Source organism: Poeciliopsis prolifica, unplaced genomic scaffold (genome assembly GCF_027474105.1).
Source record: "Poeciliopsis prolifica strain line A6 unplaced genomic scaffold, Auburn_PproV2 SCAFFOLD016, whole genome shotgun sequence".
NCBI classification, from domain to species: domain Eukaryota; kingdom Metazoa; phylum Chordata; class Actinopteri; order Cyprinodontiformes; family Poeciliidae; genus Poeciliopsis; species Poeciliopsis prolifica.
The window spans coordinates 4943795-4969830 of NW_026562391.1; the positions used below are offsets into that span (position 1 = coordinate 4943795).

Sequence of the window (26036 nt, forward strand, 5' to 3'; positions counted from 1 at the left end):
AAAGCTATCAATATAATCCTGTATTCTCAGAAACATCACAACAGAAAAATAAAACAATAATTTTATTATCAAATATAAACAAATAAATACCAAGCATACTGAGCCTTTGTACACAAGAATTTAAAAAAAGCAAAAGTCTACACATATGGCAAATCTCTACTTATAAAACGGTGCAAACTGTAAGGCAATAAATGCTTCAAAGCATGAAAAACACCCATGTCTAAAATGCGACAGTGACATTTGGGTGTGTCTGAGAACAGAATAAGCAAAAGTCAAAAGAGCCAAACTGTGCCAATAATATGGAAGGCCAACAGTGCTAAAAATGAATTGAAAACAGACTATTTAAATGTGACACAAGTCATTCAAATGTGATTAAATGTCATTCTAGAAATAATGGGTCCCACATGAGCAGCACATCTGTTAGGGGAGATTAACACTGCTCCAGTCAAGCTGATTGGCTTGCCTTGCAGATTATATTTTTAGTTATCAAAGTTTGTTTAGAAAGAAAAAAAAAGAAGTAATGAAACAGTTTAAAATTATGGCACTGCAGCATTGGAAAGACAAAAAGTGAAATAATTATACACAAATCTGCATATTTGTGTAGAATTATTTAACGCTTCAAATATGAATATGTGTACAGACACATTTTAAAAATGTGATAATTTTGAACACTTTTGGCCCTCCATATTTCACCTGACTTTGTTGGAAGGCACATAAAACATCATTTTTATTTATTTATTTATTTTTATCACAGGTGGAATCACTGGCTCCAAAACTGAGTAAAAATGCATGTCAGGGGCCTGGATACCCCTAAAGATGTGTGGAGTCCAAGTGAGCCATGAATTAAGAGCCAAACCGCCGGTGGCGTTTGTTTTCAACTCTTGAGAATATTCTGTTCTGATGAGCCACGATTCCTCTACTGAAAACTCTGAGCAATGCAGGAAGCAGATTAGATAAATAATTAGTTTTTCCTGAAACAGCATCTCTATATCTCGTGGGGTCGGTCAGCTACAACATCCATTTAGATTTTACATCTAACAGATTTCTTATCTTGCATTTATTCAGTTGGCTGAGGGCGTTACGAGACGAGTTCTCACTGGGGCCAATTAGAAAAGTGTCATCGAGGTCTAGACGAGCAAACGCTTTTGGGAACCCTCTGAGGATTTGCTTTAAACTGTCCTCGTTTTGTCTCCTGTGGTTTCTCGACAGAGAATCCAGACTTTGGGCCGGTCCGCGCCGCAGCCCCCTTGTGACATTCTGCAGCCTTTTTCTGAATCCTGGAGGGAAGGAAAGATGATTTTTAGGAGCTGAAATTTTAAATTACTGATGCCACATAAAAATCTCTAGTGTTCAAGACAAAAATAATTCAAATTCAGTCCCAGAAACATGACTTTGAAAAATAAAACTTTTAATTTGGTTAAAATTATTCAGTGGGGACAAATTCCATCTGAGAAAATCACTGGTAGCACAAATGTTGCCTCTGCCAATATGACAGCACTTAGTGTTCTCTCATAGCATTTTACAAAGGTCAAACCTACATAAAGCAATGGCTCGAAGAACATTTCTGTGTTAATCTGGAGCATTACTCTGCTGCCAAACCTAATGATGACCCATTTTCAGTTCTGCGTAAGAATCTACCGGATTTTTATCTGAAGTTCTACAAAATTCTGATTAACCTTCAAAAGTAAAAATAGGTTTAAAAAACTTCTTGGTGGTACCAATAAATATGCCATCAGTGATTTCAGCTTAGAACAATTACTCTGGAGTTACTTTCTACTGAATAAATCTACTGTCGGATTATGGGACAGCAATACAAGAAGAATGTGTTTTATGGTTTTTAACACGTCTTTGACCTGGGTGTCAATAACTGTGGCTGGTAGTGTAATTATTTTAATGTCAGCTGAATTTAACTTATAGTGAACACGCTCGGGTACAACTGAGGGAAAACTCACATCCTTTCTCTCTTCCTCTCCAGTGATTTCTGCGTCGCAGCAGACAGAGAACTCTTCCCTCGGGTGCAACCGGCATGTCCGTTCTAAACAAGATTGAACACACCCACACACACCCACCCACACACACACGCACGCACACACACACACACACACACACACACACACAAACAGCTTAGTCAGCAGAGATAGGAGGGATCAAAGAGTAGAAATATATATGCAGAGGACTTGAGTAATTCAGTCTTCTAACCATAAAGGCGCTTTTAGTATAAAAGATAAAATATGTTTGGTTTTAATTTTTGGCCATTTCTACTTTGGTCTCCTTTGTCTAAAGGATACCTGTCTTGATCATTTAGGTCATGGTGCCATAATTGTTTAGAGAGAAATTGTTTTTTGTTGCAATCTGCACTAAAATGCAACACTTAAGTTTACTTTTAAATTTAGTTAGTGTTGACCTGCTTTTAGGTCTGAGAAGATGAGTGTATGTCTGTTTCTATTAGCATTACATGTGTTACTTCAGGAAGAATTTGCTGCACCCTGTAGTTTAGGTAAGAATATCTACAATGATTTTTACTGGTGAATATGTGTTTATTAATGAAGACCAGTCGTGATATCGTCTTGTTTTATCATTCTTAAAGGGGCGGTGTTTTGTTTTTTTCCAGCCACATAGCACCATTTTATAGCAGAACCAAGTGACTATGTTACCTTCAGTTGTTACAAAAATGCTGTAAATATCAAACATAAGTCAAAAGAAATTTGATTTCGCAATTTAGCGTCTTGAAATTGGGCCTGTGTCTCTTTAAGAAGCTGCTGTTCTTTCGGAAACTCTGCTTTCAGTACGTCATCAAAACAATAATTCTCCACTATGCCGTTAACAACCGTTTTCACTCAGCAGTTCATCATACTCCCGGTTCCACCCGGTGTTTGCTAATTGCTGCTGCCGCTAGTCTGAAGGAGCTGAGTGGAAGGAGGGCTGCTCTGTGAGGCAGAAGCTCAGCTGGAGGAGCTTTGTGAGATCAAGGATTTCTCAAACCTACATGAAAGAATCAAAGCAATCCATGTTTTTGATGAGGGAGTAACATTACAAGATGGTATAAAGCCAGAAAAAGTTGATTTTACATTACTCCACCCCTTTAAAGAGAAATCTGTACCGAGAGGTCAAAGGTTAATGGAAACCAGAGATCTAAAATTGAATACAACATTCTGATTGGTGCATCTGTAAATAAAACAACACATGACATTCCATGTGTTGTCTTTTTCATTGCAAGCCAAGTCCTGGTAAGAGTGATCAGATAAAAACATTCAGGCCAGAAATGAAACACCCATTTTTACTTTGACTTGACATAAATGAAAAAAAAATAAATAACTGAGCCATGATACAAGTACGCTCCATGTTACTTTATTACGGAACCAGATGGTCCCGAATCACCTGTTGTGCACCTGCATCTAATTCTACCACCCCAGGATTTACCGCACACTGCGGGGAGATTACCTGCCGTCTGAGCTGCCTCTCCCTGGCCAGCTCTCTGTCCCATCTGATTAGCTGCATCTGCTCTCCGGCTGACAGACTGAAGAATATGTCGTAAACCTCATAACGGGCGGCGCGCAGCTGGGGAGAAGAAACAATTAAAAAGCAGAAGATGGTTTTAATGATTAGCTCGTAACGGCGCGAGTTAACAGATGTCTGTACGGCATGTGTTTGTGTTCACACCTGCAGAGCGACTCTCTCCTGCAATAATACATCTTGCCTACTACAGCGATCCCCTCTGCTGGCGCTCTGCTGCTGGAAGGCCTGCAGGAACTGCTGCGTGTCCTACACACACACAATACACACACGCAAACAGCAACACAGATAGTATTGCAAAAATATTCATACAGCCTGAACTTTTCCATATTGTCTTGTTGGTGTTTTGTTTAGGTGTGTAATGTGATAAGAAAAGCGCATAACAGTTGATAATTGTGACACACTATTAAAAATGTGTACAAATGTTTTCAAAGCGAGGTCCGGGGGCCATTTCCGGCCTCTGGACTCCTTTTGTGTGGCCTCTCACCCACAATTAAAAGATAAATTAGAATGGTTAGAACAAAGTAAGAACAAAAAGACGACTTTAAATTAAAATCTTCTTACGAAAATGTTAGACGCAACACAGTGATCATTTTTCCAAAGCTTTCTGGTTGCCTGCTGCTATCATGGTAACTAGCAACACATCTACTCATTGACATATACTCTAAAATACACCTGGGTGTATTTTAAAAGCAGATCAAAATCTGATTTTAATTGCTGTATTAAACCTCAGCTAAATACTGAAAGTGTTTGCAAATGAGTACTGACCTAAATCTGTTTTTTTATTGCTAATAGACAAAATACTTTTTAAGTTTTCTTCAACTGAGCCAAAAATAAAAAGCAAACTGGACGCCTTTCATTTAACAGGGAAAATGTGTAAAAACCACTTGAATTTTTGGATTTATGACCGCACTCCTACAGTACTCTGATTACTTTACTTGTTTAATTAAAAGCGTCCATGGCGACGTCCCAGTCTGAAATTGACATCATAAATTGGTCCGATATCAGCCTAAAAAACAAGTATCGGATTATATATTGTCTGCATCTAAAAGAACACCGATAGAAGCATTTCTACCCAGCAGCGCTTGGATGCTGGGTAGAAAATAAATCATTCCTATATTGTTGTTTCTCTATCACTTGATCTAGCCTTTTTTTTAACAATCCACACAACAAAACAAGCAATAAAATTACGAGTCAAGCTGATATCATATTGTGTCAATATTGGCATCAGCCAGTAATCAAAGCTGTAATATCTACATCATAGCAGAAGTGAAAAAGTTGCACCACTAATAGTTCATCCTTGGTTTAATGTTGAGCAGGTATAAGTTTTTGAAAATTATATTCTTTCTGTCTGTGAGTGCTGTGAGCTGACGATTTTGACACAGGTGACAAAAAGCTTGGACACTCCTGGTCAATCATGAAAATTTAAGCCAGTACATTCATATTTCTGTTTGTTAAAATAAAAAAAAAGGCTCAGGGCATGAATATGTTTGCCAGCTTTTTAACATCAATCCGTGATCAGCGTCCGTGATCAGCGTCAGTCCTGCTGTTTTTACTCACCCTGATGGTGCGCACCAGCTGTGCAACTCTCTCTGTCCTCAGAAGCCTGCGAGTTAGAAAACCTTTTACGGCTGCAGCCACCAGGGGGCGGCAGCGCTGCGAGAGCGGGCTCAGGGGCTGATGAAGCCAGAGAGAGAGAGAGAGAAAAAGAGAGGGTGAATAATGATAAGAGAGGGGGAAGACAGAGGAGAATGCTAATTCCATCAATGACAACCAATTAATTTCCACCACGGCGTCTCAAGGTCCTTTTGCTGGCATCTGTTCGGAGCATTGGCGCAAGTGGACTCGCAGCTCATCATTAGAACAGAGAATAATAAACAGAATAATAAGCAGCTGATGTGCTGTCACTCACTTGTTGATTCAAGAGCCGCAGCATTAAAGCTTCACGTTTGCTAAACAAATGGAGTCTAAGGGGAAGTCAGGTCGTTGATCAGATCCGGCACAATAGCACGTGATTGGTGCTGATTAGGATTAAAAATATATGGAGCGGGATAAAAATCTGCACAGGTAAAAGGTGGAGATGTGGTAATACCTGAGGGAGGCTGGAGAAGGTTAACGCGTCCCCAAGTCGAGAGCAGGGAGACACGTCCTGCAGGAGACGGTAACGTGCTGCCAACACCTGAGATGGACAGAAGGAGAGATCAAATATGAGGGTGGGTGTGTGTGTGTGTGTGTTTGCGTGTGTACGCACGCATCTGGGAGAAGACAAGGGTGGAAAATATTGAATTGGAAAGGACAGCAAATGAGGCAGGAGGAAGAAATTAATTGAGGGTGGAGAGAAGAAGACAGAAGGGGAGTGACGGGGCACAGAGAGAAGAAGGATGAGACGAGGACCGGAGAGATCCGGGGAAATTAATACAAGCAGACACTAAGAACAATGTTGGAGGTGGAATCACAGAAAACAAAGAGAGGGAGCGAATAAAAAGAAGGAATCATTAGCGGCGGCGCTCAGCGGGACGATCTGGCGCTTAACCACAGACGCTCATGAATTAAGCAAATTATCCTTCCCTTTTCTGTGTCAATTCCCTCAGTCCCCCCTCTTTCCGCCCCCCGCCGGAGAGTCCGGCCAGCTTGCTCTCACCGCGTCACAGAGCCAGAGAGAAGTCTTCTTTATTAAACAGCTTATGTTAATTATATTGTTGTTAAGGATACATAAATTAAACAGAGAGCACAATTAACAGGGCGAGGACGGCAGCCAAGAACAAATATACGGACACGGGCTACGGAACCGGGAACAGGTTGCCAGAGAACAGCGGGCGTCCTTGAAGCCTTGCATGGTCTCATACACACGCACCACGCACGCACGCACGCACGCACGCACGCACGCACGCACACACACACACACACACACACACACACACACACACACACACACACACACACACACACACAAGAGAAACAGGCAGCCGTGCCAGCTTGTCTTTTAGGGATGTAATGAAACATTTATGGTAGAATCCCCCTTTTTCTCCAGACTGGGGGGGAGTCTGAAGGTCTCTCGTAACGAGCCGACGTCTGTAGTCTGGCCCCAGCCCAGGAGCTCACTCTCACAGGTAGGCACACGACCTGCGCGGGAAACGCTCATGTGCTTTTAGTCTCAAAAGAAACATTAGCAGCCCGAGTTATTATTCTTCTGAAACAGTCAGAAATTCATAAAGCGCTTTCCAAAAAAACAAAGTCGAGACGAGCCAGACGTTGATTTACAATTCCTCAAAGGTGACTTTGGGTGAGCCGAGAACCCCGGGCAGGGTGAGTTATTGGTGCCGCTCTGGAATTACGCTGCACAGAATCTGTACGGCAATAAGTGATGCAATCCGGTGCAAGAGGCAGGCCAATGGGAGGATGCTGCGCTGTTACAATACCATGCCTCAGAGTAAATGTTTTACTGCTGGTGGTGTTTCAGAAAGATACAGATGCAGACACATTTGTTAATGGCCCCGCTGGTAAAGATGTGCAATAAATTGCTTTTCATTTGAGAACATCTATTCAGTGGGGACAAACAAAATCATGTTTGGAGATGCTTGTTTTTAACAAAATCTCAAGCAGCTCGGTTGTTGCCAGTCCAAACAACCCCATGAATATTCATGGAACTAAAACTGGTTCATTTGTTTAAACTTTTACTTTCTAACTTTCTTTCTATTACCATGTGGTATAAACATGATGATCAGTAGGAAACAGAGAGCAGTGGGAACTCTCTGAGCATCACTGAGTTCTGTTTTCAGTTAAGGCTGCGACTTATTTTAGTTATTGATTATTCTGATGATCAATGGGATAAAAAAAAAAACATATTCTGCAGATTTGTCATTTGACCACTTTTTTGACACAATGACAGAAATACATTAAAAAATACAAGCAAGCAAATAATTTAAATACCTTTTAGAATGAGAAGATACACATTTTATTCCCTAAAATGCAACAGCAACATTCCATTAGTGAATATTTGATTATTTGTAGCAAAGGATGCATCGACAGCTAAAAAAATAAGAGTTTACAAATCTATTGGTTATTTTTTTTATTAGTAATTGAATAGCAAAAATTGTCTAACAGGAGTTTGTTTTTTAAGCAGAATTAGAACGAGGTGAAGCTAAAAATGCCACTTAAGAAGTTCAGGGTAAAACAGCATCTTAAATGTGAAATATGTGTCTTTGGCCATTTTTCGGAGTCTACATACCAATTAATGATTTCTCAATGTCTAAATTAGTAGATGATTACTACAATGATCAATTAACCACCATTAATTCGACTAATTGTTTCATCCCTATTTTCAATTTCACTGCCATCGATTCCGCTACTTTATGAGTAATTTCTTTTTTGTCAAAAATAAAAATAGTACTTATTCGCTTATCAAATAGTTTTCACTGTTATTATAAGGAGTTGGGTTAAAGACGAACTAAGAGCGGTGGGACTAAAATAAAAAAACAAAACTACACGCTAAAGGTTTCTGTGATTCTGTTGTTGAAACATTTCCTTGGTGCTTGGAGAGCAGAGACGGTTTGACTGTGAGAAACTGAGTTCACTCACTGTCTCCTCAGTCTAATACGTTCCTGTTTATCACCTGCTTGACAGCGAGGAGTTCCCAGCTGACTGTTTAAACTCCTCATCTCCCTGGCTTGTCCTGCTCATAAAACGACTGCAATATTGAAGTAATCAAAATCTAATTTGACTTCTTAGGACTGTCTCATGATTTGATGATTAAGGCGGCTCATAAAAACAAAGCAAGAGCTGTTTTATGGCAACTTATTTTTCACAAGTCCTACACTTTTGAGAAATAAGAAGAACGGCAGCATTTCTTCCTAGTTGGATGGACTGTCCATGTTATTCAACTGCAGAATAATTTAAGTGGACCATAACCGTCTATTGCCAAGGAAAATGAATGGTGCTCCGGGATTTGCGAACGCCAGCCAACAGCGTGTCAAGTAGCATCGCGCCAAGTCATTTCTGCTTCCCAAGTTGCATTTTCTTTCGAACATTTTAGATTTGTGCTAGAAAAAATAATACTCGAATTGGTGGATTTTGCACCAACGTTTCTGAGTGACGCGCCACTCAAATCAGAGAAATCTGTGAATAGGTGGGGATCCAAATATAATGTATTTGTGAAAGCATGTCCCATAAACTCTGACATTTTGATATAAAAGGCTTGTTTTAAACAAAGACCATGAAACAGGGTTTCTACACAATCTGCAGGATCTATGCTGGTACCTAACACATACACAAACACACTCAGTGCACTTGGCTAACAAATGAAATTAGGACTTTTAAATAAAACATAAGTCATGACTATGGTCTGTACTTATATATTCAATATATATTTAATATTATATTTATTCCCTCAAAGTTGCCAAATCATGTTTTTAATGATCTCACCTGTAGGAGTTCTTCCTGCTGCTTCCTGTGCTCCTCTTGCAGGGCTCGGACTTGAGCTGCATGCATCTGTTTCAGTCGCTCTTGTTTGCTTTTCAGTGTCTCTTGTTCCTGGAAGCCGCAGCCTTCAGACAAATACACCCCAGCTAAAGTTGACGACAACAACAAACGGTCAAAAGTTAAAAATGATTTCAAGGCCAAACTCAGATGCAGAATAATTAGAGAAGAAAGCCGTCCTTGACCAGGAACGGCTCTAACTGATGACCAGGCGGTCAGAAAGTCAAAGTTAATTTTCCAACTAAGCCATGCACCAGACATAATGATCACTTTTCATGGAGACGGGGTAAAGGAAACTGTCAGCAATTGTTTTAAAAGGAACTTGCATTTTAAATGAATTGTCAAAACACATCTGAAGTTCACTTAGGCTGCAAGAAAGCGAGAGCAAAGTTTTAAGCAAATAAGTGGAAGGCTAACTGGAACATAGCAAAGCTTTATTTTTTTTTTACTTCTCCGCATTTGTAAATGTCGAGAATAAGCACACGAAGATACCCGTTTCTGTAATTCTAGCTATGCCAATTGAGATTCTCATAAATATTTGGGCTAACGTCAGTTTAAAATAGGGACTGTCCCAATCTAATACTGATATCAGAAATCGGTCTGATATCAGTACCAGACTGATTATATCTAAAATCTGTCAGAAGCAATCCACTCCAGCAACGAGTCCGCCCCAGCATTTCTATCCAGCAGGGCTTGTATGCAGACTCCATGGTTAATAATAAATGTGTCAGTTGTTCTCAAACCTGTTGTTTTTGACTGTTCTGTTAACAATGTCACTTGAACAAGTCTTTTCTAACATGCAGCACTATAAAATAAGTGATGAAAGTATATATGATTCATGCTGATATCATACTGGGTCAATATCGTATCAGAAGTTGTATCGGGACACTGATAGTTTAAAATATCAAGTCTTGATCTTTTTTTGGTTTTAGCTATTAGTCATACCCTCCTTTGAAGGATTGCACTCTTAACATATGACATAATGTTTCCTCTGCTGCAAATATAGACAACTAATGACCGCTCAGAGCAAAAAGACAAAACATTTCTCTTAATGCTGTTCTCATATCTTTTATTATAATTTTTAAAGAGAAATCCATACTGACTAAAATTGCTATTGGCAGAACAAAGCAAATCTAAAATGGGTGGCAAAACTCTAATTGGTGGCCTTCTTATCCTACTATCCTTCTACTAAATTTAAATTATTATAAATAAGTATTCGTGTTTTCTCTTTCAGCATACCTGTTCTACTGTTTCAGAGAAATAAAAGCTGCATATCTCAAAACCCTGTTAGTCCTTCACTCTGTCCTTACCTGTAGGAGTGCCAGAGTGTGGTGTGACCACAGGGTCCACTGCTCGGCCCCTTCCTTCTTTCATCTCCACAGTCCCCTCGGTCACATGCATGAGCAGTCTCCGTTTGACCTTAGACACCCCCGACTGATCCTCACCACCACTCTCTGGAGTCAGACCCTTTGTCTGATTGTAACTACGCTGTGAGCCGAGGTCGGATCCTGATCCTTCCTGCAACCAAAGGTCTGACGGTGTGTCCACGTCATACGACCGATTCAGAGACTGTGAGGGGACGGGGCCCTCAGCATCAGCGGCTATATTCCCCACTCTTTCCTTAAGATGTGAAAGGTGAGCTGCAGGGACGTCTTTGCAGGCAACATTTCGGAAAATGCTGGGTATTCGCATCTGCTGTGCTACGGACATTGTATTTTTAGAAGAGAGTTGCTCCGTTTTGGAAACACCACGCTGTATATTACCACTGCCTCCTCCGTCTGGACTCATCTCATTTCTGTTTTCTTTTATTGAGGCTTGGACTTGACTATGTTGGCTAAGTTTAATTATCTCAAAGCAGTTCTGTAGGGAAACATCCCTGAGACTTGACTTTGGATTAGGTCCCACATCTTTATCCATGTTCTTAAACTGAATGAGTGATTGTCTTTGCCACAAGTTGTCTACTTCATTGCCATCATCATCATCAGCAGCATCCTGTGTGTCCTCCAAACAGCAGGAGGAATTATCCGGAAAGGCGTTTTCGATTTGCTCATAGTCCTTGCTGCTCTCAAGGTTCTCATCACTTTGCGTGCTGCAGTCAGGTTCCCGGCGATCGTCCAAGTTCTCTTTGACTGTGGATTCCAGATCTGAGATCAGCACCTTCAGACTGCACAGGTTGGACTCGAGCTGATCGATGGGCAGCGAACTTTTGGCAAATACGCTTGTGTCATCGTCTCCAATGATGACACTCCCAGAAGGAACCGTTGGGCTCTGTTGGCGATCGAGATTTATGTCCTTAACTCTGGCCTCGTTAAAGTCAGAACTGGAGTCTGATTTGAGTTCTGGTGTTCCTGCAGCATTGATAGTTTTATTTTTGCAGGGAACGGGACTCAGACAGAAGCTTGGGACTGGAAAAGAACGGTACTTCTCGACTCCTCCGTGAAAAGACGGCAGACAAGCTGGCTCATAAAACGTCCCTTGGATAAGGGAGGTTTTCATCAAAGACTCCTGCTGTTGAATCAAAACACTGACCTGTTTAGGTGCCGCTCTGACCTCTTGAGAACTGTTCAGTTTGTTTTTAAAGAATGTCTCTTCCTCAATGCTGAGGCGTTCCATTGCTTTCCCATCTTCTGCTACGCCTTCGCACTCAATCCTGTTTGATTTCCGGGGTTTCTGAGGCAAGGCTTCCTCTGACCAGATAAGAGTGCCTCTCCCCTCCTTACTCTTTTTGCCCTGTACTGCACCCTTGTGATGCAACTCCTCGTTCTCCTTGTCAGAAAGGCTCGGCTCCTCCGCTCGCCCTTTTGGCTTCTCTTGAATTCTCTCCTGGTGCATTTTATTGCTTTTGGCTTGGTTCCTCAGCATCCGCTGGCGCCGCCGATACTCCTGAGACTTCTTCAGCAAAGCCTGGAGGCTCAGAGGACGAGACTCCTCGGGCTGCTTAAAGTCAGGGAAGTCAATCTCAATATCTGCAGGTTCTGCCTCTGCTTTGCTGGGAGGTTTCTGAACACGAACGACTTCTGTCAGGTTTAGCGACCGCTGTAAATCTGCATTGTCTGACAGGCTGTTTTTTTCTGACAAAGCAAGTGATCCGTCATTTGTTTCTGTGCTTCTATTCCTGGCAGGATTTATTTGGGCTGTAAAAGGAATGCCAACCTCTTTGTTCCGACTGTGTGGACGACTGAATTCAGGCTGCTCAGCTCTTAAAGGGTCACATCTCAGTGAATCAATGTGAAATGAAGTGCTACACAGATCTTTAGGTCCCATTATGTTTGTGCAAAAGAATGACTCAAGTCCAGTCCTCTCTAGCTCCTCTCCATCTATGGGAGGATGGCTGATGATATCAGGCATCTTGGGAATTATATTTGAGGTGCTGTGGAAAAAAACCCCATCATTGTTGTTTGTTTCTTCTGTCGTCTGGACGTCAATCGTCTGGACAGAATCAGCTGTGCTTTTTTCTTGATTCTCACAAGTGATATAACCTGAGGATAGTGACTGGTGGCTTGCAGCATTAAAGGAACATGGCTGTGATCCTTGTTGGCTGTCCAGTCGCTCAGGAAGGTATTCTTCCTGGAAACTTTGTTGAGGCGGCATACTTGAAGGAAAAAAGGCACTGTGTGTTGTGGAAATCTTTGGAGGTTGGGCAGTGCCATTCTTTAATTTCCCGGTAGGTCCTGGTGAAAGACTTTCCCTGGTTCCAATGGAAACATCATTGCGGGACATGGAGAACCTGCTGTTGTTATGCAAGTGTGGGAATTCAAATTTTGTCTCCGTTTCTTGGAGTAAATCTTGCAGCGTTGGCGTCTTTCTCAGCTGCACAGACAAGATAAAAAAAATACAGTAATTAGACCAAAGGAACGTTTTTTTCAACACTGCCATAAAAGGCAGTACAATTACGAAGCTATTTATGCTTTAGAATTAAATTAAAAATATTTTTGGCCAGTGTAAAAATGACTTTTGGAGAGAAAAGAAATGAGAAAAGAACCAGAGATTTTGGGGGGCAAAATTAAACCAGTTTAAACTGCATTTATCCAACTGGAAGCACTTGCTAATTCATCTTTCTTGGATACCTACAAGGAATCCTCTGTGGTGTTCCTGCTAATTTTCTTGATTTATCTTCCCCATAGGACACCTGATTTAAAAGACTGCTGGAGTGTTTTACCTTTATTAAAACTACCGTTGCAAATCTTTAGCATCTCCCAATGTCCCTGAGCAACTTACATCTATGCATCATTGTCCAGCAGAGGCAACTATCACCGCATGTTCCTAATGTTAATGTTTTAAACCAAAGTGAAGCTATAAGTGTTGTCCTGTCCTCTCACGTTTCCACTGCCCTGAAAAACGTTATTCTTTAAAATAGCAGAAAGGTATTTCTTTCCCCGGTGAGCAGCAAGTTAAATACTGACAGGTTTATTCAGTTTCACCAAAAATGCACCAAACTGAACACTTTCACTTTAAATGTACATTATTTTGAGTTTGGTATGAAACAAATCAAGATTAGATATGTGTTTTAATAATTGAGGGTAATTTTGTAATCACTCAATTTTCTTCTGGGCCTCTTTTAAGGAACCAGAAGCATGTTTCTATGATTAAAATTGCTAATTCAATTAAACTAAAACATACTTCTTTTTTTTATCCTAAACAAAATCTAAATGGTATCTCAACTCATATAACCCAAGAATCTTTAAAGAATCGCTGTGGAGGGAAAAGATAAACTGAAAGCAGCCTTACAAATCTTAACTAAATAATGCTGCCGAGTAACAATCTTCCATAAGTGTTGTGACAAATATCATCAAAATGCCAACATAAAGGTGTTCAGAAATAAGTAACTTTTCTTCTTAGAGGTCTGACCTCAGAGAATAAATCGGTTTTGGCCAGCAACAGCCTTGTCTTTGCAGTGTAATTACCTGAACACTGTGCAGGATGGTTTGCACATAGGCCATTCTGGGGTCATCCTTGAGACTTTTGTTGGCTCTCGCTTCCTGTGCTTCGTCTCTGTGTCGCCTCATCTCTTCTCTCTGTTTCCCCGAGAGCTGTTTTCAACACAAAGCACACACTGCTATGCATACAATTAAAAAAAGAAGCTCTTTTTAATACTCAACAACTTCACATCTGATCAGACTGAACAACAAGCGGCTTCCCCTGCAAATTATTTGCGCATTTTCATGTTAATAAAGGGCTACAAGAAGCCTGGGCCATAAAGCAGTGACTGCCGTCGAGATGAACAGAGAGCAACATGTGTTACAACTAGCATCGTACCAGTGGAGGAAGGATCGGCCGTCCATGGAAGCGGATGAGGGAGGATGCTGATAAAGGTCTGCGGTGTTCCTCCTCCTCTGCCTCATTTTTCTTCAGCCTAGAGAGACAAAGCTGTGCAAACTCTGCGTAGTTCTCCATCGAGTTGCATGAGGACACGGTAGTCGGTAACTGAGGATATTAACAGAACTAAAACTACACCAACAATGTTTTGCTAACGCTAGCTGACACCGGCTAGTAGCAGCTAGCTAAGTTAGCTAACGTAACGTTCCTTGTTGGGAAGCTGTTTTATTTCATGACCAGCTACTCAGCCCTAAACACCGACACGGAGGGAGTGGGTCGGTAGAGGTTTCCGGTTTACTGAGAATGAAAGGGTGAAGTCTATCGAGTAACAGCACCAGAAAGTCTCCATGGTGAAGTACCAGTGTTTACATTTTACCCGCCTCTCCTCCCGGAGCAACAGACGGCGACAGTTTGGACACCGCTTACTGGGACGGTGGGAAAACCCGGAGCGGACTACCAACGAGGTGGCACCGTCCAAAGGTGCAGCACAACAAAACTACACTTTCACACATGTAAAAGGCTACAAACTGTACAATATCCCTTCAAATAATAATGGTGATAATCAGGGAAACTTACAGAGACATTTAAATACATAGAGTTCATTTTGTTTTCTTAAATGTGCTTTGTAATTTTGTTTTTGTCTGCATGCCTCAGTTGCCTATCACTTTGCTGCTCAAAAGTTTTCAGGTAGTTTTAAAAGCAACTGGATTGCTCTCAGACCTTCTTTTAAACACAGTTGAGATTCACAAAATTTTGCAGTTAAATATAAAGTGCACAAAATAATTAATATGATTTTTATGTGTTATGGCCACCTAAAGTGAGAATACAAACAAATAATGGAATATTTTGCATTAATGACATGCTTTAAATCATAATTTGTGATTTATGAAACTCTTCGTCAGTGTCCATCCACCCATCTGTGGTGCAGCAGCAGGGGTACATTCGGTTTACCGTTCATGCAAGAGCTGCAGCTGTTGGGGTCAACCATCCAAAGCAAGGGGCGGCTCAAAATAAATAAAGCATGAAAACTTTTCAGAACACAGAAGGGTTAACAAACTGATAACCTGCCAACTTGGAGAACCTGATCTTAATTTGCTCCCTGCTTTAGGGCCGATTGCCTACAAATAGCATTCATGTTATTCTAAAGTATGGAACTGCCAATTCTGAACAGCAAAAGATGGATTTCTGGTCACGTTACGTCTTCAGTGTCAGATATTCAAAAGCCAGGAAAAAAAAAAAACATTCTCTACACTATAAATCGTATCTTTTAAATTAATCACATATTAAAATCTACAAACCACACTGAGTTGGGATAAAAATTGCTAAAGCGTTTCAGAACGCCTCAGGGAAGATTATAAAGTCATCATGGTGTTTCTGACTGTCTGACTCATTACAGCAGGAGAAACAGGTTCTGTTGTGCAATTACTGAAAGAAAACAGCAGTTCTGGTATGTGCAACATTAGTACGTTGTCTCTCTTCTGAATTGTGACTCTGCAATATTTTAATGGTTTTAGCAAGAATTTCCATGTAACTCAAGGGTGGCCACTCACTGTAACTACCAGAATAGCTATATTAAACCTCAGTTAATTAATCTTATAATTGTGTAATGATGTTTAATTCAGCTATAACTAACCAATATTTTTCAAAAGAAAATGACCCCAATATTAATTGTGTTAGTTTAATAAACAATGTTTAATTATTCATTAAGCTTTTTATCAAACATCATCAAACAGTGTTGCAGCACATATACAAAAGTCGCTTGTATATATGACAAGTGATTTTTTATGGACGATATTTTTGTGAATTATAAGAAATCTTACAAAAATACCTTAATATCTCAATTTCTGTCTTCATATATGTTTAAGATAAAAGATGTGTTTTTAACCTACGAGGGAGAGTAGAGATAATCTTTGACAAACAGCTGTCAACCTACGAAAATTGGAATAGACTCGCAAAATTTTCTGTGTCCTACATGGGTAAAAAATACTTAATTCATCTTTTGCAAACTAAATCTGTTTGTCTTTATGAGAATTTGCGCAGTTTAAGGAAAATCATTGTGGGTATACCTGATAAAGTAATTAAAGATGCAAATTGCAGAGTGACTGCTGTGGTTGTTTTAATGTTCTAGTTTGTCTCAATTGCAGAAAAATCAAATGTCAGGACAATATTTGCATTTAAATATCAGTTAAAAACAAGATGGCTGAAAAAAATAAAGGAAAAAACAAAAAACTGTCTAGTATTACTTAACAAGTCTTTCTGGAATATAACTTTGTGCATGTGCAGACCGGTAATAGGTGCCATCAATTTGAAGGAGCTGGCATGTCTGGGTTGGTCACCAGGGGGCATAAGTGCTGGCAACATGAGTGGATCGCTGGTGTAACAGATAGTTGCTGGTGTCTGAGGCTCAGCCAAGACAGTGAGTGAAGGTCACAAGACAAAAAAAGATGCCTTGTAGATGCATTGCACTGCATTATGAGCACCTGACAGAGTTTGATAGGAGCCATGTTGGAGGTGTGCATTAGGCTGAAGGGTCACATTGAGTAATTGCGTCCGTCCTTGTGAAAACCCCGACAGTGAACCTGGTCAGGTGTTATCCACTTATTGTCTTGACTATTAGAGCCTCCTGCAACTGCCTGCAATGTTGCTCTTCTCATAACATCACTGATTCAAGACACACCAACCGCTTACAAAATAAATGATTTACATATATTGTCATTTGTTTGCCAAAGAAGATGCACTGTTTGACTTCTTAAACATTTAGTTAAAAACTTCAATGAATTTTGTCTGGATCTAATGTGAAAAATCTTAACATAAAGTAGTGCTTAATGATGAAGTAAACTAGAAAGGATGCATCCTTTCATCATCTGTTTTCCACTTGTCCATGTAGCGTCAACAGAGGGCTGATGCATGTTTCCAGCAGTCATTGGGTCGCCACTCCATCAGCAATAGTAATAGTAGCAACTTAGTGCTAAGTACTAAGTAGTACTAGCCAGACCACTAGTGCACAAAGACAAGATACATTTAGTCAACAACAACATGACCTTAACATATTATGTCTCATAAAAAAGTGAGACATTTGCAGATCCTTACTGCAAGCAGTTTAGCTAACAGTCGTGTTTTTGGACAGAGGGAGAACCCAGAGAAATTTCAAGGCATTAAACTACGAAATTACATTTCTTTGAAGTCATATTTGAAATATATAGGACTCTTACAACAACTGAAGTTAACACAGCTACCTGATTGTGCTATAAAATGAAAAATGCATAATACTGCCTTTTCTCCAACAGCTTTATTTAGGAGCAACACAATACTTGACATGGTGTCGTCCTCCAGCAGAACAAAGGTCCTAAAAAGGCAACCACAGCTATAATAGAACGATTCAGATTAAAACGTATTGATATGCTAGAATGACCTAATCAAAGTCCAGACCTAAACCTGATTGAGGATGGGATTTGAGAAGCGTTGTTGACAGACGCTTCCTATATTATCTGACTTGATCTAGTTTATGAAGCAGGTAGAGACATTCGGTTCAAAGCCTTGCAGTTGTAAGTACTGCAAAATTTCGTTCTACAAAGCATTGATTCACCTTTCAGGTTTGCATTTTTAGAAATGTTGTGAAAGCCATGCCAGATTTGTTTTCCATTTTCCCGCTACTCCCACAATAGACTCCATGTTGTGGATATCTGCAGGACACAAACACCTTCATGCGTTTTAAAACATGTTTATTGGTCATATACAAAATAAAGTAAGCTGTTTATCAACAAACGTACAGTATATACATCAATAAGACGCGTCGGACCGATGATGAAACAGTTCACTTCCATTATTACCAATACCTTGTCATCATATCTATCTACAAATCGCAAAGAAACAGAAAAGTACAATAATTTAGTTGGAGATAAATACTTACAAAGACCGTCACATTTGAAGGTTTTTTTCCCATAGAAAGTACCGTTGTACCGCAGAATAATTCATTACACCCCATACAGAAATGTTACAAAACACAGAGCTTCTCGTCACAAGGGCTTTTCTGAATACATTACGCCATATTCACACAAACTCACTACTTCTGTATAGCTTTAAACAGACCACCGTATACTTTTTGGAGACATTGAAACATCCTGGCTCCAATGAGCAACCTCGCTTAACCACAGAGGGGGTGATGAATAAGAAAAGAAGCTGACGTCAAGGCTCAAATAAGTGAATGTGTTAAAAAAAAAGAAAGAAGAGGAAGTAGTTTTGGTTGGACATTGTACAAGCGATGATGTGGGGCAGCGGGGAGGGAGACGCAGCAGCAGATGAGGTAAGTCAGGAGGCTAAACAAACATCGTTATTGATGAAAAAGCCAAACAAGCGATCAAAGGAATCCTCGGTTCATTTACTTTCATCGATCTGGATTTTGCGGTGGGTGAAAGGGCTTTTAGAGTCCAGTGGCGTGACTCAGTGGGCAGGAAAAACATCTGAACGAGCGCTCTCTGATTGGCCGAGCAGCGAGATAAGGAGTTAATGATTCCAGAAGGAATGGATGCTTTGAGGAAGGGCTCGGTGGGCCGCCGATTTGACTCGCGCTGCCTTCTTTGAGGGGAGGACGGAGCGAGTGAGGCGGTTTCGGAGCGTTATCAGATGCGTCTCCACCGCCTCTTTTCAGCCTCTGTAAATTATTTATGGGTTCAAGTATGAGCGGTTTGTCTGGTTAGTGATGAAATGCCTTATCGTAAGAAGGTCGTGACCTCTGTACAGGCAGCGGAAAACAAGGCTGGCGTGTCTCACGGCTCGTAAACTCCGTTACGAAAAGAAAACCACGCCGCCTGCTCGGCTCGTACGGCTGAAGGTCGCCGCTGTCAGCTGACCGCGTCTGTCGAGGAGAAATCAGGATTAAAACCTCTGTAACGTTTGACAGCGTTGGTCAAAGAGGCCACACAAGAAATCCACATCTGGAAGCTCCAGTACAATTATTGGCACCCATGGTAAATGTGTGTAAAAAGACATATTTTAAGAAGTACTGTTAATGATTTTTGGGGATCATTCATGTTTTGTTTTTGTTTTTTTTCCACCTCCTTCACCGTTCCCTCTTGCTTCCTTGTCTAGCCTGGTTTGCCACAGTTTCAGTTACTCTCCGATTGATTTATCTGGTTATGGCGACAGATCCAATATCTGCGTCATTTCTTAGACACTGGAAGTAAAGGACGCGTGCAAACCGTGAATTTAACAAAAAATTCTTTATCGGTAAAAAAAAAATGCAAATACAAAAATGACGATAAATCAGTTTTACAATTCCTTTTTTTTTCTTTACAAAAAATAAAAAATAAATACACAGCCTACACGGTCAAAAACTGTATTGCCGTGTCTTGGTATTCCGTCCTTGTCTATGCCGTCAATGTTTTTTTTAATACAATATACGGCTCGACAGGAAGTATGTCTTTCAAAATAAAACTAAATTTCACAATAAAAATGGCCTGAACAAATATCAATCTTCTTAACTAAAGATGATGAAATAAAAAAACAAACCAATACACAAATAACTTAAATATATCCTATTTATGGCTCTAACACTTGGGTTTGGATCAAATGTTTCAGATCATTAAATAAACGTAAACAAGTTTGTAAAAAATTACACTCTCAAGCTGACAAGAGGTTGTGTCATGCGTGGTGTATCTGTCTACGGTCTCGGACGACCAACAGCGACTCAGTGACTCAAGACTGGACTTTGACTAGGCCACTTCAAAACATTCACTTTGTTGGTTTTGAACTGTTCAGAGGGGGACTTGCTGGTGTGCTTTGGTTTTGGGTTTTAGAAAGCTTTCCAGACAGAGAGATGTCAAAGACTGTTTCATATCTGGTCGTTAAGTTTTCTGTCTTATTTCGGGGCAAGATATGCTTCTTTTTGAGATCTAGAGATTGGTTTATTTAAGTACTTTTCTGCTTTTACAAGTCCGACAGTAATCGGCCCTGACTGTGGCTAATTAAATTGGGTGCAAATACTTTTTCACAGAAAATTTATTGTCTGACTGTAGACTTGGACGGGTGGCCCTTTTCTATTAAACATTTTCTGATTTATAGACATGTTTTCCCTTTTTAAGTGCCATGTTTTCTTGTCTTTCCCATTTTGAAGCACGGATAAGAAGAATCACATCAAGTTTATAACCCAAGGTAACAGGAAGGCAGTGATTCCCAGCGGAGATTACTTTAGTTAAGGTACTCAGATCAAATGACCTAATCTCATTTTGACAAATGAGATTAGATTACTGTTGTTTTTCCTTTCACATATTTTTACCAGTTGTGCCAATAGATGTGAAGGGAGCCACGTGTCAAAGCTTATTTTATGCCATCGTCTCATTTGGAAAGAAATTAAAGAGATTTTATCATCCCAAATTTCACAGTTAACATTTAGGTAAAACTGAGAAGACGTCGATTAAACAAGGACAAACCCACATCGGTTTTCATTATCGCTTACAAAATGCTTTTTAACCTCGTCACATCACATTGCACCTGCAATTATAAAACAAACAACTAGACAAAAAAAAAAAAAAAACACAGGCATGATCGCGTCACTCCTCCTCTGAGGCAGGAGTTTTAATTTTACCCTACACCATTTGCATAATAAGTTTCGGTTTAACACATTCATGCTTGTACAGACCGGATCCTTCACAAGCTGACGACAGAGTGGGATGAAACGCAGGCTGACAGAGGCACAGACAGCAGTAAACTCTCCAGTGGAAAACAGGAATCTCACAGTTTAACAGAAAAACAACAGAATACAACAGACAGAAAACAGGTTGTCACTCATTGAGCTGATATAATCTATTGATTTTTTTTTTTCAATGAAAATTCAAGAATGATGTTGAAATCTGGATGTAGCTCGACTCCTCTGAATAGGTTAGGGTTCAATTCAATAAAATTTGGAGCCATTTCAGCAAAGAGTAAATTGTTAAAAAAAAAACTATGAAAATTCTGTAGAAACTGCTAAGTTTTTGCTCACCGTTTAAATTAAATTTACAATTAAATTGAGAGGCGGTGCCACGCTCGCTAACCTTTCTGCAGGGAGTCGTAGCAGTTCAGATAAGAGGACGCATCATCGATAGAAACGCACCAATCAGTCGGTTTCTCCTTCACTCGTTCATTTGGTTGTTAAAAAAATGGGAGAAAATAGTTTTTCCTGTTTGTTGAATCCATCAACACTTAAAATCCCCACCTTTTCGGAGGACCGTAACCGTATTAAGACCAAACAGGTTTTCTGATCAAGTTTTGACAAGAGTTGGGGACATATATGCTGACCCTTTTGTTTTCTGTGAAGTCAATGTTACAGTTCATGTTATGTTATCTTACAGTTCAAAAAATCCCTCCAAATCAGCAAAAACAAAACACACACAAAAATCTCCTCAAATTTTTCAACAAAAATTTGAAACTAAAACCTGATCAGTGCATCTCTAATATTTAGAACCAGTTATAATCTTCAAGTTGTTTTGATTTCATTGTAACATCAGGGTGGAATTGGTTGAGACACTTGATGCACTTTTTGGTTTTAGCAATCATCAGAGAAAGGTTAGGGACAAATGATTTGAATAATGAATCACAATAATCTATAAATCCCTTAAATTTCCTTTTTTTCCCTATAAACCCAGTTGAGTCTTTATGCTGTGCAGTCCTGACAAAACAAATCAAAACAAAATGACAGCAACAATTCGCACGTAGGAACACAAAAATATTGGAAATTGGATTTGGCCACTGAAGCCTGATGGTTTAAAACTCAGTAAGTTGTTTGCATTACATTGAAAGAAATCTTTAAAACCAGGTTAAAAAGGTCAACCTCACCCTGATAGACAAACCATTAAATAGCAGAATATAGTTTTTTTTCCTTTACTTTATAAAACACCATATACACTTACAAATATCATTTTAACTTCCCTGACACTTCCAGAAGATCTTCAAAAGCTAACACAAGAACGACATTAAATATACATAAAATATACAGAGAAAAACAGAGTGCCCTATTCACACAGTACAAAAATAACTTACTGAAGGAGTGAGTGATGCAGCCAGAGAGCCCCTATCACCAAGTTTCACTTTTCCACAAGCTTAACTTGAAGAGACAATATTATTAAAGCCTCTTGTGTATTTTCATCCCAAAAGCAACAGGACCTGAACATAGCAACTGGCCAAAAACAGAAACGGCCACAACTGCCCGCTCAGAAATCTGCTAAACAAGCCAACTTGTTCAGATTCACTCGTTGTCAGTGCAGTTCGACAAACGACCTGGCAGGTCTGCGCTGTGGGAGCCGAACGACCGCGGGGGCAAAGGGTACACGGTCAGAGAAAGAGTGCAGATACACACGACGTCATCGTCCACGTTTGGGCTGAAATCTAAAACAGGTCAAAATCATAACCAATGAAACAGCTAGTAGTCACCTCGTTACATACCTACACAGCACGCCACACGCTAGTCCACCGTTACACACACGTGCCTAATCACTAGAGGAAAAATAAACAAAGCTATTCAGTAGTTAAGCCACTTTTGGTACAATTGCAAAATAGAGAGATTACTGTATATCAAACGGATTTTTGTGATACCATTTTTTTTCTTCTTTTTTTTTTTTTGTACAAGTCGTTACAAACAATGCAAAGATAATTGTCTTTATAAAATTACAGACTCCACTATACATAGACTCTTTGAGTACAGAACACCACGGAGGACTACGCTTGTGGTAAACGCCCGGGAGAAAAACAACAACCTGCTAGTTTGACTGGAAGAGAACATGAAAAGCTCATTCAACAAGCCAGCCGACCTCCTCAGATCTGACCATCCTGCTGAAAGCTAAATAGGAGTAAGCCTGTTTTTTGACAGTCGCATTAATGAGTCTCATCAATATGTGATTCTGATGATGACAACAAAGCTCAAGCAGCGCACAGCAAACCAAAGTGCCAGCCACAATGATTGGTGTTCCTGGTAAAGATGCGTCAGCAGATTATTATGTGTCGACATCAACTTAGTGTGACTCGATGGAAATTAGTACTTGATGTATTTAGCCATAAATTTCACTTTAATGAAATAAGCTAAACTTTTATTGCGGCAGATTAATCTTTTACTGGGAAAAAATAATCCTACTTGTAATGTCAGAGCGTCCATCCAGTACAGAAAAAACAAACTAACAAACAAAACAAAAAAACTGTTAATAAATAATTTTTTTGAACAGCTAATGGGTCACAATTATTGACAACCCTGCTGTTGTACAGCCCGGCTTTTCCCAATAGGACAAATTTTCTTCTCTTCAAACAATTACTGCTGGAAAGATGAATCTCACTTCAATCTTTCCAGTGGTTCCAGTTAAACTCCCAGTTGGGTTCAATAAACTATGTCGATGCAGAAAGTTGCCATGGGTACTTGGTGACCCAATGATGCCACTTTTGATGCACTTCTTGAAGAGTTAACCTTAAACTTGAAAGACTTATTGCATGTGGTGGCAACATTTAACATGGCGAATAGAAATGGATCATTTATACCCCACAAAAAAACGGAAATCTTTGAATTTCAAGTTAAAATTCCCCACACACAGAGGGAAATAAATTAAAGCGACAGGGCCATCTTGTTGAGTTTCATCCCCTCTCACTAATTCTTATAAGTTTGAGATTATGCTACTTCAACAAAAATTTTCTGTACACATTTTTACCAGGAGTGCCAATAAATGCGTCCCGACCTGTAAATACTGCCTGATTCCTGATTGGTCAGCGTATATGCCTTTAGGTATGACTTTATATCTGCATCGACTCCCTCAGTTCCTCTTGACTTTCTTCTTGGTGCACATCATTATAAGACCAAGGCACTTGCCCTTCCAATCTTTTTCTGCGTTAAACATATTTTCTAGAAACTCTCACAAACCAAAGATATTTTCACATTTTCTTCAACAGGATATTGTGCATTTGTCTCTTTCTGTTTTTGCTAAGTACGAGTCGCTTTGCAGCATCCTCGTCCCACGGACAAATCTTGGAAGTACAATATGTAACACTGGAAGCCACTTGCTCTTGAAAAAGGAAAACAGGAGGGAGAAAGAGTGAGAGACCATAGAAAAGAACACAGCTAACTAAACATAGCGATACCAGAACAAACACTCGCCACAGAATTTCACGGAATTCCTGATATATAACATTTCACACACAGAGAATACACCTTGGACCTCATGTGAATGACAACACGGTACAAAACAGTAGAAATACAGTTACCACCATCGTATATTATAGATTTTTCCATTAGTACTTTTCTGCAAAAGTTCTTGGGTGAAACAAGACTGGGCTTCGGTGCAGTCACTAAAACCAGCACGTCACTTTTTTATATATCTAATTATTCTTAGACATAGCTGATGTGTAGCTTGGGGTTTTCAACTGATGTGCCTTATTTTTAATCAAAGATGCACCAAACCAACACAGTTAGAGATCTGAATTGGCCAGTTTATTACTTGATTGGCTCTGTTTTGAAATCTGCAGGTTAAATACCAAAAACACAGATTTTCGTCTGTACTTTTTAAATGCATCAGATCTATCAACTCCAACTATTTTCAATTAGTTGCATAAATTTGACTGCCTTTCAGGGGGTTTTAATAATCAGATAGAGGCTAGTAACATATGCTCTGATGCATAAATAGGGGTCATTTTTTTAATACTTTGATTTTAATCTGGATCCAAAAAGTCTATCAATGAACCTGCAGCAAAAAAAAAAAAAAGAAAAAAGAAAGAAAAATCACAATCTTTCAAAACCAGAAATCATATTGCCAGGAAAAGCCTGGTAGGTGCATCTCTGTTTCAGATTTCAGCCTTTTTATTTAAAATCAACACTAGAGACTTGACATGATTCAAACGCAATTTGCCCAGGTTTTTCTAGTGTTTTTAAAAAGTGATCACTTTCAGATTTAAATACGTGACTCTAGATCAAGTTCTATAAATTCTCTGACATTCGTAATCCACATTTTAGCCAAAGGGACTCTGTGTGTTCATCCAGTTCTGGATGATCAAACTCTGTCCGGAAGCTTTTTGTGAGCCAATAAGCCGTCCTCTGCCTCCGTCCTGTCCTTCATCTGCACTGATCTGAGACGGACGATGGGAACGCGTCAGGGTGGTCCGGGTGGTGCCACCCAGCTGCTGGGGGTCGGTGCAGGTGGAGGAGAGGGGGGCAATAGAGAGGGAGGTTCACTCTGATGCGGCTAAGCTCCATCCTGTCACACCCTTCGCCAGCCTTCTTCCCCTCAAGACCGCGCGTCCGTCTTTGACTTGACTATCGTGATGACACTCGTCGCCGTCGCCACCTTCCCCGGTATGAGCGGGCCGATGACCGACGATGGCACCCCTCCGCCCCCACCGCCCCCAGCCCTCACCCCGACCCCGACGGTGGGGCTCCGCGCCACAGTCCTGGCGAAGGTCTGCAAGGCTTCGTACTTCGACCTCAGGGCGTCCAGCTCGATGCGCATGGACGCGTTCTCATTGGCCAGTTTGTCCACCTCCTGCTGCAGCTGCGCCTTCTGCTTCTCCAGCTCCTCCTTCTGGGTGACCCGCTTGACCCGGCAGCTGGCGGCGTAGCCTCGGTTCTTCAGGGTGCGTCTCCTCTGTTTTAGCTGCAGAATCTCTTCCTTGGAGAGCCCCCGGAGGTGCTGGTTCAGCTCCCGCACGGACATGGTCACCAGCTCCTCGTCCGTGAGGCTGGTGCCATTTTCGCCCGGCTCACGCTTCACCTGGAGGAAACACGAGGG

At 40.4% G+C, this 26036-nt stretch overlaps 2 protein-coding genes across 6 annotated transcripts in view; both read right to left on the bottom strand.

The window, feature by feature from the left end:
* Positions 1-45: 45 nt before the first annotated feature.
* On the bottom strand, positions 46-14727 carry si:ch73-100l22.3 (uncharacterized). The gene is made up of 10 exons (XM_055041147.1): positions 14245-14727; positions 13893-14018; positions 10299-12798; positions 8935-9077; positions 5606-5692; positions 5074-5190; positions 3661-3762; positions 3442-3558; positions 1953-2035; positions 46-1277 (listed from the first exon to the last, which is right to left on the bottom strand). The coding sequence occupies exons 1-10, from the start codon at positions 14380-14382 to the stop codon at positions 1118-1120; spliced, it is 3573 nt and encodes a 1190-aa protein (XP_054897122.1). The 5' UTR covers positions 14383-14727; the 3' UTR covers positions 46-1117.
* Positions 14728-18009: 3282 nt separating this feature from the next.
* Positions 18010-26036, bottom strand: part of mafgb (v-maf avian musculoaponeurotic fibrosarcoma oncogene homolog Gb) — a 28573-nt gene continuing 20546 nt past the window's right edge. For all 5 annotated transcript variants that reach the window (XM_055041139.1, XM_055041135.1, XM_055041137.1 and 2 more), the window contains exon 3: positions 18010-26018. In XM_055041139.1, coding sequence (XP_054897114.1) covers positions 25536-26018 — 483 coding nt within the window. In that variant the 3' untranslated portion in view covers positions 18010-25535. The remainder of the gene's footprint in view (positions 26019-26036) is intronic.

Bases quoted from the DNA above. Each gene is read 5' to 3' on its own strand.
- si:ch73-100l22.3 (XM_055041147.1), bottom strand. From the start codon at position 14,382: ATGGAGAACTACGCAGAGTTTGCACAGCTTTGTCTCTCTAGGCTGAAG. The intron at 3,763-5,073 runs GTGAGTAAAAAC...GTGTGTGTGTAG, and splicing joins AGCTGGTGCGCACCATCAGG to GACACGCAGCAGTTCCTGCA. The intron at 2,036-3,441 runs GTAATCTCCCCG...AATCTTGTTTAG, and splicing joins AGAGGCAGCTCAGACGGCAG to AACGGACATGCCGGTTGCAC.